The 18,121-nt window shown below is 41.5% G+C and overlaps 1 protein-coding gene across 2 annotated transcripts in view; it reads right to left on the bottom strand.

The window, feature by feature from the left end:
- fnbp1b (formin binding protein 1b) overlaps positions 1–16,375 on the bottom strand; it is a 61,080-nt gene extending 44,705 nt beyond the window's left edge. Inside the window, exon 1 of one of the 2 annotated variants that reach the window (XM_067575056.1) lies at positions 16,057–16,375. In XM_067575056.1, coding sequence (XP_067431157.1) covers positions 16,057–16,080 — 24 coding nt within the window. In that variant the 5' untranslated portion in view covers positions 16,081–16,375. Of the gene's footprint in view, positions 1–11,035; positions 11,093–16,056 lie in introns of those variants that run through there. The other variant, XM_067575053.1, reaches the window with a different exon arrangement.
- Between the last annotated feature and the right edge of the window lie 1,746 nt (positions 16,376–18,121).

Below are 18,121 nucleotides of genomic sequence, written 5' to 3'. Positions count from 1 at the left end.
TTCCCTCTATGACCTCTGTAACAAAGACTAATATCTCTTACTCCTGCTCTTGTTTTACTTCCATTCTGTCATTTGCAGCCTCTGACACTTGACCTTGTTCCTACAGGAGGGGATAAATGGGTGTGTGTGTGTGTGGGGGGGGGGGGGAGTCCCTTCAGGAGACAAACCAGTCCCGTCCCGCTTGTTATTTCAGGACACAATCCGACTCACTGTGATGCGTGTACTATTGTGGTAGTGCATGAAGGAAAATAAATAGAACTTTATTATCCAGGAAATGGGAAACAGGTTCAAACTGAGAACAAAGGAGACACTTTGCAGTTACTAAATATATATATAGAGGCTGTCCTGTGTTGCTGTAAAGAAAACAAATACACGGTTGTTTAAGGATCAGTCTCCTGACCTACAACCCTTCCCGACTGGTGACGGGGATTATGGGTCATTTTAATACATCGGTTTGCCGGTTAATCTGAACTAATGCACATTATTTAGCTACCATTCCAGATCAGATCTCCTGATCTGTGCCATACCGAGGACCGATTGACCTGCAACCCTACAGCACCCAGCTTTTCTCCTTCTTCTCTGTTTAACATTGACAGAGCAGATAAAAACAAAACACAAGGACACACATTAGGTAGAGGTGAGCCTGGGGCAGACCTACGTCCATTACAGCTGATGGTTCTTTACCTAACAAACAGCTTCTTTTCAATGAAGGACAGATACTGACCAGAGTTTCAAGCAAAAATACCAAAAACTCTCTGATTCCTTCTTCTTAAATGTGAGGATTTGCTGTTTTTCTTCAACATACTGTACAAACAGTATTTGGTAGTCGACTGAATATCTTCAGGCTGTTGCTTGGACAAAACAAGCAAACAGAAGGCATCACTGTGCCTTTTAAGAAAGGATAAATGGCCTTTTTTTATTACTCTTTGACATTTCACAGACTAAACAGTGGATGAATAGTGATTTGAAAATAAACACTGGTTGCAGCTCTAATTGCTTAAATAGTTGGGATGCGGAGTGTTGGCCTAATTTGGTGAGATGGAAAGTTGACAAAAGTAAATTCAATTCTTGTAATATAAGGTCTTCAAGCATGTTCAGTAACTGGTGCTGGTCATGTAAACTGGGATCATTTTGATCATAATGTGAGGACTTCTCTCAACAGTCTCTCATTGTGACAAAAATGCAGAACTGCATGACACCACATCAAGACTTGGCTTCTTCTTCTTCTGTTTTTTACCATAAAGGTCAGTGTAGAGTAATGACCCTGTTCTTAGCCACTTATGCTGACAGGTCAATATCAGCAGGAGCTATTGTGTGTGAATAATTTATTAAGGAGACAAAGCTCTTATCTGAGTGAAATGACTCAATCAAACATGATAAAATCAACTTAATGACCAAACAACACTCTGGCAGCTTCAGTAGCTCTGATGGGATTGCTGCTGGTGTCACTATTTTCATCTCCAGTTTGCAATAAATGGAGTATATGGAGGAATACGTCTGTGACCTGACCACAAACTTCTCTTTGGGACAGATTACGTAATAATGATCCAGTAAACCTCATTAAATGTTGACTGATGATGAATGAATGCACACGACACTAAATAAGAACCGTCTGACGTGGTCGTCTCTCTTTTTTGTGAAGATAAGGGCGAGATAATCGGATTGTGGATCAAGAGCTTGAAACAAACAGACAATCGCTGGCAAGTGGTGACTCTTCACTTTACAGCGAGCCCGGTGATACAAGGAGCTCACTGTTTTAAACCTCTGAACAAACATTCCTGGGGACACTTCTTACCACCTCCGCGGGTCGGTTTGCTGCTCTGATGATCACAGAAAAAAAATCAATACGCCATTAAAAACAACAAGAGAGGAGGAAGAAAGGGAGCTGTTTCACCGGTCAACCGAGGGAACGGACGGACGACGGGGGAGAGGAAATCACCAACTAATAAGGGCAAAAGATTTGAATACAGATGTGAATCAGCCATCGTGCTTGTATACACGTGTATGCAGACCTATAAAAAATGATACTAAAATCTAATAGTGTAACATGTCCACTGAAAAACAAACTCAATACTTACAGCTTGTAAACCTTTAGATAATTCTAGAAAAAGTCTCAATAAATAGATATCTCATTAATTTAATTGGTAACGGTGCAGAAGTGCATTGATTACAGATAGGTGTAATTATGGAGGATTTCACCGATGAGTGCGCAGTGTTCCTGATTAGTTTCTGCATCGCCTGGACAAGAATAGAGGAGTGACATAGTTACAAACTGACCCCAAACATATATCTGAAGTCGCACATAACTTTGGATCTTAAAGTAACTTACTGTAACATTAATCTCATATTAGTTAGATGAATTTAATTATTAACCTACAAGCATTACAATCAGGACTATTAGGATAAATAATACACACTCAGCTTTAAACTTTCAGATTGTTTCAGTGGAGTCTATATGAAGTCTAGCCCCCTGACAGGAAACCTGTTGAGACAACGAAAAGCAGCTGTCACGCCAGTGTAGGGGTAATCCACAGAGGCGGGAGAGAGGGGGGGGGGGGCGCGGTCAGATGTTCTGCTGGAGGGAGGACAATGGGACAAGAGGCCTATAGATGCTTTTGTCTTTTAGTTCAATGTGCTGGTCAGGGACAGTAGATAGGTTGGGGGGTTATGGGCTTGTGTTGAAAACATCAAAGCCCTGGCAATCTGTTCTGATAGTAGAAGAGCTCACTTCTCTTCTACTGGTCTAAATTACCCCTAAAGTCCCATGGAGAGCATGTGCTAATCTGGAGTCCCCGGTGCATTGATTGATATTGAAACTGGAGACGTAGTGATGTGTCAGAAACTATGGTGAGAAGCACTGATGGCGTCATAAACAAGCCTACACCTAGTCTGATGACTAAAAAGGGAGAAGTTGGTTTTAAGTCTGTTGGAAATTTTATGGTAAACATGAATGAGTCTCATAAGCTGACGAAGAGCAGACTGCAGTGAGAATGAGAGAGTGGTGAGGAGGAAACTGCATTCATCCAAAACTGTTCATTAGGCTGTGAGGGTACTGCCAAATAGCCCGATTGTTCTAGCAAAACTAGCCCTTGTTGAATAACGCAAAGTGGAGGATAAATGTCTAATGGAGTTGTTTTCCTAGTAATTACACAGAGCATCGCGTACCGCTTCTCGCTAACTGCAGCGGTCAGGACGCACCAGAGATGACTCAGTGAGACACTGAAATTTACTGTCGCCCATGAGTTGGTCAATGCATGCAATGCCTCGCTGTGTCTCGCAACAGTGGGCGTCCAGCAGCATGAACAAATATTTGGGGGAGATGCCAAACCCTCTCTCGAACACACACCAGGCTTTGTCCAAGAAAGCGGGGCGGAACAATGCCTCCATAGCCCTGTGTAACCCCTGTGTCAGAGAGTAGTCACAGGAAAAGGGGACAGTGGTCTCACAAACACACAACCACACACACACACACACACACACACACACACACACACGTGCACAGACATAAACAAAGACAAAGACTGATGATCATGTGCTGGGCCGCTGAATAGCTGCACTCAGCTATTTCGCTTTAGGTTATTAAAGGACAGATCCACAAATCTGTCTGAAAAACAACAGGTGCCTGAATGAACGCTGAAACAGGGTTTATCTTGCTGTAATCATTCCTCCTGTTAGTACTGACCATTAGAAGATCCCTTCATAAAGCACTTACAATGGAAGTGATGGGGGGGGCCAAAATCCACAGTCCTCAAACAAAAATGTATTTAAAAGTTTATCTGAAGCTAATGTGACGCTTCAGCTGTCCACTTGAGTCAAATCAAGTGGATATCTTTCAACATTACAGTCTTTTTAGTGCCAGAGTTACTCTTTTTGGTGCTATACTTCCACCGCAGCTCAACAGGGAAACACTGTCCAAGGAAACACAAAGAAGGAATTTGATGCTAAAAAGACTGTAAATGGGGCAGATCCATCACTTTGAAGGGGATCTTACAGCCTAATAGCCAGTGTGAACAGGAGGAATGATCACAGTGAGGGAAACCTCTTTCATTGTTCATACGAGCACCTGACTGTTGGTTTAGGACAGACTTGAAAAACTGTGAACTTGTCCTTTTAAGGTTAAGAATGACATACTGTATCAGCCTCCTGACCAAAAAACCCTGAAATGAAATCATAACAAAGCAAAGACATCCATTCCTCATGGGACGGCTTCAGACAGTCTACATAAGTGGTAAAATAAGCCAATACAACAAATAAATAAATGTTTATTTGCTCTTTCTCGAGGACTGGATGACTACAAAATACCAGCCAGACAATCCTAACAACACTGACATTATGAAGACTTTCGCTCTCACTGTTAAAGATCAGTCATCGGCTGCCAGATGTTGGCAAGTATCTATGCGAAATATTCCTCTGAAAGAAAAACATAAACACTAAATACTCACATATACAGACTTTCATGCATGATATGAACAGCTGTTTTAGGCAACGGATGGCCTTGTGTGTTAAGAGCTCTTGTTTGCATACCGTGCAAATATTTATAGAAACAACGCCTCAGACCATCTGAAATTTAAGAATGTGTGTCGGTGTTCTGCGCACGTGTGTCATGCTTCTGCGCTCGTAAAACATTTCTTCTCTGCGACTGCTTGTGCCAAGATCCCCGTTCGCTATTTAATCACTCTACCTCCGTCTGTGTTGCAAACTGTATCGTGTGTGAGTAGACGGTTCGCCCGATAAGAAATACCAACCCTGTTGCAGCAGCAGTTAAACAAGAGGAAATTGCTGGCTCTTAGTCGTGAGTCATAGTAACTGGAAGGGTGGGCAACTCATTCATGAACATCAAAATGAATCTTCTACTGCAGCTTTCTTTTTAGGTGGGTAAAGGCAAATAATACAACAGCTGGAACAGTCTGGTAACTTCCCCAAAATGATGTCACTTTACTGTAATGCAGCCTTTAAAACCAGGTAAAGGCAACACTTATATCACGATATTACGATATCTAGTCTCATATCACGATATAGATATAATTGCCCAGCCCGCTCTGCCTTTGTAAAAGTCCAACAATCTTTTCTTGTCATGTGACAGGCAGTTGATCGGCACATTATATGAAGCATACAGCCTTTGTTGCACTTTCTAGACTAACATTACTGTGTACGCTTCAATGGACAGAATAACGCTGTAGAGTTGACTCAATTCAGAGCCCTTTTACTGCCCTGCTCACTTACAGCGCTGGCCATCTTCATCTGCAGCAGCACCTGCAGATACTCTTCATAAGGGCTCAGCCGTTGCTCTTCCTTTTGCTCCTCCTTTTGCTCTTCCTTTTCTGATTTCACAGAGCGAACGCTGTCCAGGAAGACGAAAAACTCACTTCGTCTGCGCAACATGGTCATTGTCTTCACGCGACACCAGAGTATAAAAAAAAAAAAAGGAGCCCCAGACAAAGTTAATCCATCTCAGGAGAACGGGATACGACAGAAGAACAGGTCTCGGTGTAGCCCAGCAGTTTTAATGGTGAAAGAGTGGATCCAAACACATCATCTCCGAGAACAAATTCATCTGATGCAGGCGGAACGAAAAGTAAAGAGAGAAGGAACAACAGAAACGTTGTGACCGGCACATAACTTGATTAAATGACGCTGGTATTAATCTGATTACTACACATCCCTTGTAACTACCTTCACCGCCCAATAGGACGCTGCCGTTCTGAGGATTAATCCTGCCGGGCCAGCTAACACACATTAGCCATTGTTCTCGTTGAGTTGTTTTTGTTCTTTTGGAGGACAAAGCTCTTTAATTCTTATATAACAAATCCTCTGGAATTAAGGGAAAACTTTGAACATTAGCATATGCCCAATATGGAGCAGAAACAGCAATGACACTATCTGCTAGCGAGCTCTTATCTTCAATTGATCGGCGATAAGCTCGACTCTGCGGTGGGTGTGATGTAATTGCGTTACCGTGGCAGCTCTAATGGGCATGGACAGCTGTAGCAAGTGGAGCGTTAATGGTGAAATTAATCCATATAAGAACAATGGCTGACATGATGAGGGTTTACACACACTTAGGGGACAAAAAAATGGCCAACAGTGACCTACTTTTGCTAAGTGGCCTTTGCTAAAAATGTCTCACTTTAGAGCTGATGAAGTTAGTTGTCAAGGTAATCTTCTGTTTGTCCAGGAAGTTAACAAATGGTATAAACAGTGTTAAGGCCAAAAGGAGTAAGCTAACACTGACTATTACTGTAAATGGCACCTCTGCTCAGCTGTCCACTGAGAGCGTAAATGCTATACATGGGTCAGGTGAATTCCCTGCCAAGGCACTCCAGCTATGCGCTGCCATGACATGTCTCACGCAGGCCTTTTTTCCACAGGAGGATAACCATGATTTGTACATAATAACCGCGTGTTCTCTTGCAACAGGTCAAAATAATACCTTTATGATTACTAGACTTCCTTGTCAATAGGTGTCAGTCTTAAAATTAAATCACAGCTGCTATGGATATTGTGAGACGGAGAAAAAAAAATAACATACAGACAAACAGCACTGGCATATAATTAAGTGTGCTGGCAAACGTTATGGTAGTAAATGAGAGACTAGATTAAGGATATTTGTGCTTCATTTGCTTACGGTTTGAGATCATAAATAGATCTGACGTACTGCCTTTTTTTCTGGCAGTGTCATGTAAAGCTTCCCTTCTTGCAATTTCCCTTACTGACTATTACTACAGCTTCATAGCTTAGCTTCAGATGACAAGAGTCAAATCCCTCCCTCCAAAATCAAATCATACCGTAGCGGGGCTCCGTCCGGCTATTTGCCAATATGTATTGCATTTCTCTTTTTGAATTTTGTAATATTCCTTGTCATGGCACAAAATTGGCCACCAGCCACCAGCTAAATGCTTGTAAAAAATGCAAGCGGCTGGTAGATTTGCTTCACTCACCAGCCAAACAAACAATGGTAATCTGCTGATTGGTCAAATTTGAACATTCACTAGACATTCGGCTGGTGGCCGGTGTAAGTCTTTATCCATTTAATGATGCATTTAGCTTAGATACTGCAGACGATATTTTAAAAGTCATGCAGGCAACTCTGGCTACTTCTATCAATGAGCAGAGGTGCTATTTCAAACCAGGACATTGCATTGTGCAACAATGGTGTGACCCTGTTTATGATCTCATGTTTATCTGACAGATAAAAATACAGCTTCTGCGGTTGATGGCATGGTTTCCTAAGATTGACGTTTAGAATCAACAGTGCGTTGGGCAAATCTATGGTAAAGTGAGCGATCCTTTCACATTTGTTCTGAATTATTTACTCTAAATTATTTTATAGGATAAGAAAACACTCCGGCTCTAGAGATGGAAGAGGGATTTGCTGTAGTCTCCTACTACATATGCTTCATTTTACCACACACAGAGTTTGCTATTTGAGTTCCCCAGCTGCTTTTATTCTACTATAAAGCCGAAACTTTAACCTGCTGACAGCCCACAAGGACTTTGAGATCTTGGCTCTATCCTCTCTTGCGAACAACAAAAGGCTTAATGCTGATGCTGTGAATATTTACATTCGTTTTGGGGATAGGATGCCTCGGAGGACTTGGAATACATAAGTACTTTTACTGTATCATCAAAATGAGATGAAATTTATAGGTGGTCCTCTTTTTTTTTTTTTGCTGGCAGCACTAAGAGTTTTTCAGAGAAGTTCTCTGGAAATGCATGGCAGCACTTTCACTCCACCCTGACAAGCCTCGTCTCAGGATATGAGTAACGATGGGACTTACTCATCCTGGAGACACTCAAGATGTCTGTTTGTTTAATACACTGTACGCCAGTGTTTCATATGCTAATGTACAGTATATTAAAGGTTAGCACCTGAAACCTAATAGCTTAGAAACATGTAAAGTTGATAAGGACAGCTGTCTGTGTTACTGTATGAAGCCTGACCTCACTCGAGGAAGTAGATATAAATACAACGGATACGATTTCAAATGCCATTAACTGCCAACACTATTGACTAATACAATCAGTGACCTCCACCCAAAATTAAACCAGTTACTCCGACTGTAGCTGGAGCAAAAAAATGTTTTGACAAAGTGTCAGTAACAGACTGTGACACAGTCTTGCTAGGGAAGCCTCCTCGAGCTCACACAGCCTCTCAATAATCACAAAAAAATTCGAGGTCAATCCTGCTATTGTAAGCTGAGAAACATTTCACGTTCATTGCAAACAAGCTGTACTTTGAAGTAACACAGATGCATTGCATCCATTAACATCTCAACGTCTGAGAGAGCCAGTTCGGGGGGGAGAGGGACAAGCCGGTGAGTGAGTGTGATGAAAACAGACAAAAAAACTGAGCAAATGAGTAAATGTAAAGTAAGGCGTGAGAGGGCTGGAGCGGACAGCAGTCGGGGAATATCTCTTAGCAGTGCGAGACAAATGTGTGGTAACGGGCCGCACGAGCCAGTTTTCATTATGGCTTTAAATCATTTCACATTTAAGCGGCCGTAAAGTAGCTGTTAAAAAGGTTCACGTGGTACCAGCCGTGTCTACTGAACACATCTGGCATCCCCTGAAAATGAAGAGATTTCAAGAAGCGGAATAACAAACCACTACTGTCACATAAGCGGCGATCCCGCTGTTTCTTGGCTTCAGAAGCATCCCCTAACTCCATGATCACAAAAGAGGACAGATGGAGGACTTAAAATAACAGAGCCAATAACATTTACTCTAGCATTGTTGGCGCTTTAACACACATACACAAACGTAGCCGGTGTGTTTGCTAGCTAGTGACGGCAAACATCTGTGCTGTCACGTCCGTTTGCTCTGCGCGGGGCTAATCAACACACACTGCAAAAACACTGGAGAGGATGATTCTGCAGAAATTTAAAAAAAAATTGCATTTGGTCTCAACAAACCTTTTGTGATTTACTTTCGACTGGGACTGGGTTTCCACTTTGTTAGTTGTTTTCTACATGAGATGACCTCATTCGAAACCAAGAAATAGGGCATTTGTTATTGCCGTACATATGTGAACGCTGAGCCATGAGTAAGATTTTCTTTTTCACAGTTTGTAATACATTGCATATATCTGCTGTGTTTTCATTTATTCCACCTGCTGTGGCTGAATCCTTCTGTCACTCTCACTCCTTTAAAGCTACACAGTTTTATCTACAATGAGGTACACTTAAGCTTGAAAGCATGAGTAGTTTCAATGGAAACGCTGCAGGAAAAAAAAAAAAAAAGAGGTTGTAGCCCTTTGTTCATCAACTTCCACCTCGAATAACCGTAAAACGCTTCACAGTGCAACCTCTGTTCTACAGTAGTGTTTCTCTGTTTGAGAGAAACTCAATGCTGTAACAACCTGAAGAACGAATGTCACCTACAAGTATGTAGAGTACAATACAGCAATAAATCAGGAGAACGGGCTCAGGTGACGAATATGTCAGAGCTCATGTGATTTGAGGCCCTACTGGTGGTATAATTTCCACAGTCGGAGCAGTGATTAGAGACTGACTTTACAAATAACAGAAGAGGCAGTGACTAAAGATTAGAGGCTGTAACAGTGTGTGAGGGGAAGGACTGAGTCACCTTCTCATGGACAAAATTACAAAATAGCTTAGACCTCTCCTATTCAGCTCTGAGGAAGTGGAAGGATTACACTTGTGGATAAAAAAATGCAGATCTGAGACAGACAGAAATGTCAGCGGATAGTTCAGTGGATGTAGTTTAGGTAAATAGAAATACTGAAAGCCTCAATGTACAGGTTTACGAATATATGACGCAAAACTGAAGTTGGACAACAGATTTTGATAAATGAATAATCGTTCTAGTCGTTTTTTTAAGGAAAAAGTGCCAAAAACATTGCTGGTTGCAGCTTCTCAAATGTGAGGATTTTAAGCTTGTTTGTATCATACATGACAAACTGAGTATCTTTAGATTTTGGACTGTTAATTGGATAAAATGACATTTCCAGGATGTCAACAAATTGATGAATCAATGAAATAATCATCAGATTAATCAATACTGACAATAATCGTCAGTTGCAGTTCAAAAGGATGAATTTCTACTAAGTGAACAGCAGAAGAAACTTGCAAGGATAGGCTGCCAATGAGTGTGACAGAGCAGAAATGCCTTTTTATTGTGTTCTTTCTCTTTTCCTCCTGCTTCTCACTCCCTGGGGTGCAGTCTGGGGCCTTCAGATCACATGTGGATCCATTCATCACTATTTTACCATCAGGGGGGCTTAAAAAAAAAAAAAAAGAGGTGAAGAGAAAATGGGATAGGGGTGGTATCACTTATTCAGCAGGTGGGTGGTGAAGAGTTAACGGGGGTTGTCTGTCGTAGTCTGCTGAGAGTCGTCGTCCCCCCCCCTCCACCCCCTCCCCATCATCCCCCCGACTCCGACACACCGACAGAAAGAAACAAACTAGCTCAGGTTTCAGTCCTGGAAGTGCCCTGAATGTCAAGTGAGCAGCAGGGGGGGGGATATGAAGGCTGGACCCTGGAGAAGACTTGAGCCCAGATGAGATACGACAGCAGAAAAAACACAGGGAGGAAATCTCAGAAATAACATCTCCAAACTCATCTCAAAATAACATTACCGAGGAGATCTGCCCTGATATCTCGCTCGATTGAAATCCACCAAAACAAGAGCATGAGGTTTCGATTGAAGTCTTCTGTCTGTGCCCCCGTGGCGACGTCTGGAGCGCCGCTTAACGACATGAGAGAAAACAAGTGATGTTTAAGGAGGCCTCTCCAGACAATAGGAACTTTCCCTTTTCAATTACATCATGGGCGATGGCCAACAGATAGGCATGTGTGTACAATTAAAAAGACTAGACAAGCTAGACTATTTACTCTCTCAAGCTGTTCCCAACGGCCAGACGGCTACACACATTCTTACCTCTACTAACACTCAATAAACAAAGTGATGCATCATTTGGATAAGGTACAGTAATTAGTAAAGCATGGTTCAGTCAGGGACCACCCATTGGCTGATATACCTACAGCTATGAACCCTCTGCTGATGATAACTTACCTTCAGCTGCTGCTCTTTGAGTAGAGTTTCAACTTTGTTCATGTTGCCTCATCGACAAGTTGTGTGACAGGTAAAAATAAAAATACCTTTACATCCTTCAGAGTATGAAGAGTTAGTAGACTCCTACGTGCTACGTGAGAAAAAGTAGCTCACGTCCAGTTCCTAAATATAACCACACAGAAGAAGTGAAAGATTCGAGATGTATCATAGTGAAAAGGTGTTGTAGTTTGCTTTGTTTCTTGTCAAAAAACCAGATGATAAGGTTTTTATTCTTTTAGCTGCTACGTAGTCCTGATGTTTAGTCTGAGCATGTTATCTGTGTGATAAAACCATCTGTTTGATCTTCCTTAACAAAATCATTTTGGCCTGATTGCTTGGACTGATAGTCTCTCTGACACCTGAGCCCTGAGAGGAAATACCTGAGATGTTGCAGTCTCCCATATTTCAGACTTTCTACAACAGATCAAGCACTGCTAACAGGTTTATTTGAAGTCTTACACCTCTATAGTTTGTTAATAAAATAGTCATTTATAATTCCGATTTCCCTTTTTTTGTTCCTGGCCCCTGACGCACAGTCACATGTTTCACCGCATCTGACTTCCTTCTTCCTCGGTTGCGTTTGTACATGATGCTTCTTTTGGAAGGGGTTTCGGGGTCCTTTACTGTGCATGCATGTCATGCTGAACCGTTTACTTCCTACTCTGCTCGCTCAAATAGAAAACAATTGGTATTTAAGAATCTGCCTTCACTTCCTGCACATTTCAGTACTCTATGGAGACGACTCTGTCAAAATGTAATTAGGTTTTTTACAGATTAAACGATTAATAGATTAGTGGATCAACAGAAAATGAATCGGCTTTGATATCCGGTTCACGTTTTCAGTCATTTTTTCAAGCAAAAATGATAAATATTCTCTGATTTGCTGCTTTATTTATCATATATGACAGTAAAATGAATATTTTTTGGTTTTGGACTGCTGGTCGGACAAAATCTTTAATATTTTATAGACTAAACGATGAATACAGAGGGTTTTAATTCCCTAAGTAAGTATTTTCAGGTCAATGGGCATGAGGCAGCTGGACTCTTCTCAAACATTGTTTTTGTAACACTTCAGTTGGTACAGTGCCTCGCTAGTAATGTTGCAAGAACGGGACCATGATGGTGATCATTTTCAAGGAAGCAAACATTCCCAGAGTCTGTCTTTAAGAGCACAGTGAATACTATAATCAGCGCTGTGATGTTGCACTAAAGGCATTCAACATTTTGGATTCTATGTGGTGTTTTACTCACCGTGACTCACACGGCAAGAACAATACAGGTCTACCACAAGCCTCTCTGTTTATTTATTTACCCTGGTAGCTGTGTGAGCTTGAATGCCATTTTCACAATTTCAAATCAAGCAAACTACTTAATCAATACTGTTTTGATTCAGCACAATACGGCTCGACCTTTCCCTTCCTCTGCTGCTGCTGTCTCTCTATTGTAATAAAGTTAAAACTCCATGATGATTATGAAAGGCTGATGGGGGAGAAAATCACGGCATTGCCAGTTTGCACTGTCTCACCACAGCACAGTCGTGTTTGCAAGAGGTTGAGAAACCCTGCTCGACTGTAACTTCACTTCCTGAAATATCGTTTACTTTCCTGTTTGTAGAGAAGAAGAGCAACAGGATGAGCATGATAAAAACCTACATGGTGTCTCATCCTTCTTCGGTAAAGTTGCACCATCTAAATTGTTAGCAAACTATGGTGAAAGAAAACGATTGTGAACACTGTAAAAATGATCTGATGTTCAAAATATATTGGATCTTGCTTCTCAATATGACATCAGAGGAACCTGGAAAAGCTGATGATGCATGTTTGCTTTAATAATTGGTAGATTATGATTTTGCTATTATACATGCATGCATGGCTAATAGCCAGAAGGTACTTGCAGGCCACAACATCCTGCCCTTGCCCTGTGTGAAAGTGTGGGCGCTGCCACAGAAACAGCACTGGTGTTATGTTGTTGCTGTTTGATCTGGTATTGGGACAACAAGAAAACAAAACGGTGCGCCTTCTCCATAGCAACAGCCACCTGTAGAGTATCGCTGCGGTCTGTCTGTTGCTCTTTTTCAAGGGCCGAGATTAAAGAAACAAGTGTCTGGATTCCATTCAACCCGCTAAAAGGGGGGCGGGGGGGGAGAAAAAGTGAGCATCTGGTTGTAATACATTATTCTCTGCAAAAGCTCAGTCTCTTGTTTAAAAAAAAACTTGCAAATGTTTTCCAGACTCAAGGTACACATGAAAAGTCTGTAAAATACCTACGGGCTATGTTTCGCTTTGCATGACTATCTGGACGGCGGTGTTTCTCGGTCAAGCGTTGAAGTAGTGAAGTAAAAAATACACTGACATCACTGGGAAAACGTAAAGAATGCGGAGTGTGCTGGTGCTTTTCACTGTGAACTTTGGACCAGGTAAATTACTGGAGAATTTTTTTGGGGGGGAGTGACTCCCCCTCCTTTTTTTTTCTTAGAAAGGAAAACACTTCTCTGATTTAACTATCTCCAGACCCTCTTACTGCTCGGTGGAGAGGAAAAATATCTAGCTCATAATATTGACTTTAGACTGCAGCTTGCATCAGGGCAAAAAAAAAAAGTGCTCCACGCGGTATCCTAAAGCAAATATTGTGATCAGGTGTGCAGAATCTGTATCCTACACATCACAATTGAACCAATTTTCATTTAAAAAAATGTACAGTATGTTTACACTCCAAGAGATTCAACATGAGTTCAAGTACATACGATCTGACCCTTCTCGCAGGCTCAAATGCCAACTCGCATGTAGCAACTTGCAAGCATACACTCTTGACACACAAACGCACGCGCATGCACACTGAAAACATACCACCGTTCATGCAAAGTGTGCAGTGATTCCTGCATCAACAAGCCGACACCTCTGCCAGGCAGCGTCAGCACACAGACAGCAGAATGACCGCTTTTCAGGTGGATCATTTCCACAACCAAATGACAACACGAGCCGCTGAAACAAAACCCTGACGACAGGAATTCCACCACCCACGAGTGCTTATTATTATGTCGTAAAAATAGCTCGTCTACAGTCCTGTAATTTTCATTATAACCGCGCTGTAGTTTACAAGATGCTGGCCTAAATGTGTGAGTGAGTGAGTGTCTGAATATGGGGAAATACCATTGATAAAAGTAGCTGGCTTGATATGGGCTACTACCGGGTTGAAATGAGTCCAGCATGCCTTAAAAAGTGAATTTAAGTGGGATGAAATGTGACATCATCGCACAGGAATTTATTGTAGTAAGGTCAGCGAGCTTCTACTTTGTCTTGTGTTGTTGCTCACAAAGCATGGTGAGTTTTGGTAGCCTTATGAATCAAATCGAGCATTCATAAGCTATTAGGTCACCCTATGTCCTCCTGATTTTGTGACAGCTGTGGATTATAAAACTCTAGGGGTTTTTGTTACTCAGTCCAATGAAATCAAAGACTCACCTGCCAGATGTGAGTACAGATTATATAATGTTAATCAACACACATACTGTACATTTAGAGCAGTGGATGGATACATCTCGTGTCCAGCGGTTACGACGTTTGATATGAAAGAATATCTGCATCTTCATAGGGATTTTTTTCGATGAGGTAGAAGGAGTAGATGTCATTTTAAAGGACAGGCTCGCAATTTTTTCAAGTCTGTCTTAAAACGACAGACAGGTGGCCTATATGAAAAATGAAAGAGGTTTTATACTAGCTATTAAAAGATCCCCTTCAAATGTACTTTCAAACATCATTCTTTCAATTTCATTCATCAGGTGATACGGGCCAAAATCCCCCAATGTTTCCACACAGTCATTTTGCACAACAATGTATTTAAAAGTTTATTTGAAGCTTATATGAGGCTTCAGCAGTCTGGATCGGTCATATCGAGTAGATTTCTGCCACATTTAAAGCCTCTTTGTGTTTCCTCGGACAGCGTTTCCCCGTCGAGCTGCGGTGGAAGTATAGTAACACAAAGAGGAACCAAAATGCCACTAAAGTGACTAAGACGTTGAAAGATGTCTACGTGATTTGACTCATTTTTTACAGCTGAAGCTTCATATTAGCTTCAGATTAACTTTTGAATACATTTTGGCACAGAAAGCAGGCTTGTGGATGTTGTCCCCCCATCAATTGCATTGTAAGTGCACCATGAGGGGACCTTATAATGGTCAGTATGAACAGGAGGAATGATTACAGCAAGAAAAACGTGTTTCAATGCTCATCTAGGGCACCTGACTGTTCTTTAAAGACAGACTTGAAAAACTGTGAACCTTTCCTTTAATAACGTGCAATAACTAGTGAGTCATTTTCCACTACTGTGGTGCTCCAGCACCCTTTTGTGTCCAGACAAATAAAGAGAACTTCACCCCATCCACTTCTACTGACACAGCCTGGGCAACGCATGTCATTTCCCACCTTGTTACACGTAACTACACATTCCTCAAATAGCTGCCAACAAATAAAACCACACAAAACAAGTGTCACTGCAACATGAACACACACACACACACACACACCAGCATCTCGACAACTTGGCACCGCTGTAACAGCTATGCTATATTTTGAGGGGGTGTGTGCAAAGCGTGGTTAGAAAAATCCTCCAAGTGTTAACTAAAATGGATGGTGAGCTAGTTAGCTGCGGGTTTTCCAGAGCTACCCTCCTTGCTAACAGCACCCTATGTTATGTTATTACCCTGTTATTAAGGAAGAGGGGGAAATGTAATATATATCACCGTTGACGACACCCGAGATAAAAGACATAAGCCTCGGCAATTACCGCTACAAATTAGCCCCCTGTTGGTTAACGTCACTGAGGCTGAATATCCACAGAGCAGCGCTTACTAAACGTCGTTTTAGCGGCAAATATGGAGCCACTGCGGCTGGTCCGTAGCGTGTTTATTCTTAGCTGGGTACCGTTATGTACACACGGGTTCAGTAAAAGCATTAAACAAGCGATACAAGTGCACTGAGACTCACCCATAGCTCTGACCCCCAGCTCATGGTTTCAGTACGATGTCCTCGGAATAATCCACAACTCGTATGAGGTGTTTTTATTTTTCAATACACACAGCGGCAGATGGGATTTTTTTTTATTTCTGTCTTTGTGGTATTCGCAGGTTGAAGACCGTCGTCTGACGCACAATGAAAAAAAAAAAGGCTGCTGTAGCTACTCGGTATTTTTTTTTTCAGCGTCTCATCCTGTCTGATACAAGATGGCCAGGAGCTGCTGCAGCATAATCTTCAAACAGGGTAGTCTCGCTAAATGCAGCGCGCGCGGGCACCCGCTTTCGACCCAATGACAGCTGCTCTTGCGCGCGCACAGGCAAGAAAAAAAAGGGGGGGGGGGGGGGTTGTGGGGGTTAAAAAGGTCACACCCTGTGGCAGATGTTTCATTGAATACCCCACTGGGTTTAATAATAACGTCGGGGTAATTAGACCTACTTTCTCTTTCAGTCTTTTTGTGTGTCTCTCTCTCTCCGTATCTCTCTAAATCTGTCAGACCTGTATTAACCATGCATAGTGCTGACATCAAGAACTCTAGGTTTACTTGACACTTATACCCCACACAACAGCCACAAGCTTCCACTTTGCACACAGGATGTTGGGTTGGAGGTGCAAGAGGTTTAGAAACTTCTTGTGCAACAAGAATCAGAGGCTAAAACAGCAGTCTCTTCAATCAATCTGCTCTGCTGCAGGAAAACAGCATCATGATAGGAAACAAATCATTTTGTTCCTTGCACAAGTTTAACTATGAGTTTATTCAAAACTTTGGGCCCCAACATGTGACTTTTGTTTGACTGCTCTGTTCAAATAATTATGATCTAGTATAAACTGTAACCAGACTTCCGCTATAACTCTGCATGTAAAACTAGTTGTGGGTACGTTTGTGGCGCCGATCATCCTCACAGTTAATCACAAGCTCGCAACGTGCACATACATATTTTTTCAGTCCCTATCTTCTTATAGTTACCTCCTCTTGTTCATGTTGCTATTCTTTATTTTCTAGATTTACAAAAAAAGCTAATTAATGATCAATTTCAGAATGCAAGACATTCCTGCATCTTCTAACAGTGGTTACTATGGCTGGGACATACATTTTATATATCTATAGATTCCTCAAGAATATACAGATTACAATACAGATATATTTTTGCTGCAAACTGGTTTGATACCTCTTTTTTTTTCTACATCTCATCCAGGCATTAAACATCCACCATGTCAGCAATTATCCTTATCATGGTTATGATAATCATTGTGATGAATTATGTGAATCTTTACACAGGCTGCTAAATTAAAGGTTTCATGCCAATAGTCCCTTAAAATGCATTAAATACCAATTTCACGTGGCTTGCTATGGCCAGTATTACTACAACAACACTGCCATCTGGTGGTTGGAAATGTACAACATGGAGAGACACCACTAGGGGCACTAAGCACAGATGAACAAAAATGCAGAAATGCAGGCCTTCATTTAAGGGAAGGTTTGCCAAAAACATAATACTGGGGAGATAACGTCCATACTGTGATTGATGTGTCTCACAGCAAACATTTGACTTCTAACACAAGTGTAATAAATGGCATTCATTATGTACAGTATTTGTGCTTTTCAGTTGTGCCAGATCCAGGGCCCTGGAACTGTGTATGGTTTTACTGTGACACTTCATGGCACAAAGTCTTCATTAATTTCATTAGTTACACCTGTGCTTTTCCTGCTGTGATCAGTGAAAATGTCTGCTGTGAGAAAGGTCTATTGTCAAATACAACTAGAGAACATAACACATTCCTGAGATCATCTGTTGGCATTTATAAAATGGCAGTGGCTACAAAAACACATTTTTATCCAGTGTTATATTAGTACTAATACTACAATATCTTGGAAGATGTTTACAACAAGCATATTTGTCAAGCCACCAAACTGAGATTTGAATGAACTTATGCACTTTTTAGTTGAATGTTACAGAAATGAAAAGTTCAAATTTGGCTGTCTATCAAAATTACCATTACCATGTCAAACCATTTGAAATATGTGTGTTTCTTCTTG

Source organism: Thunnus thynnus, chromosome 19 (assembly GCF_963924715.1).
Source record: "Thunnus thynnus chromosome 19, fThuThy2.1, whole genome shotgun sequence".
NCBI lineage: Eukaryota > Metazoa > Chordata > Actinopteri > Scombriformes > Scombridae > Thunnus > Thunnus thynnus.
Note: the sequence above shows the minus strand (reverse complement) of the source record. Positions and strands in the feature narration are given on the sequence as shown.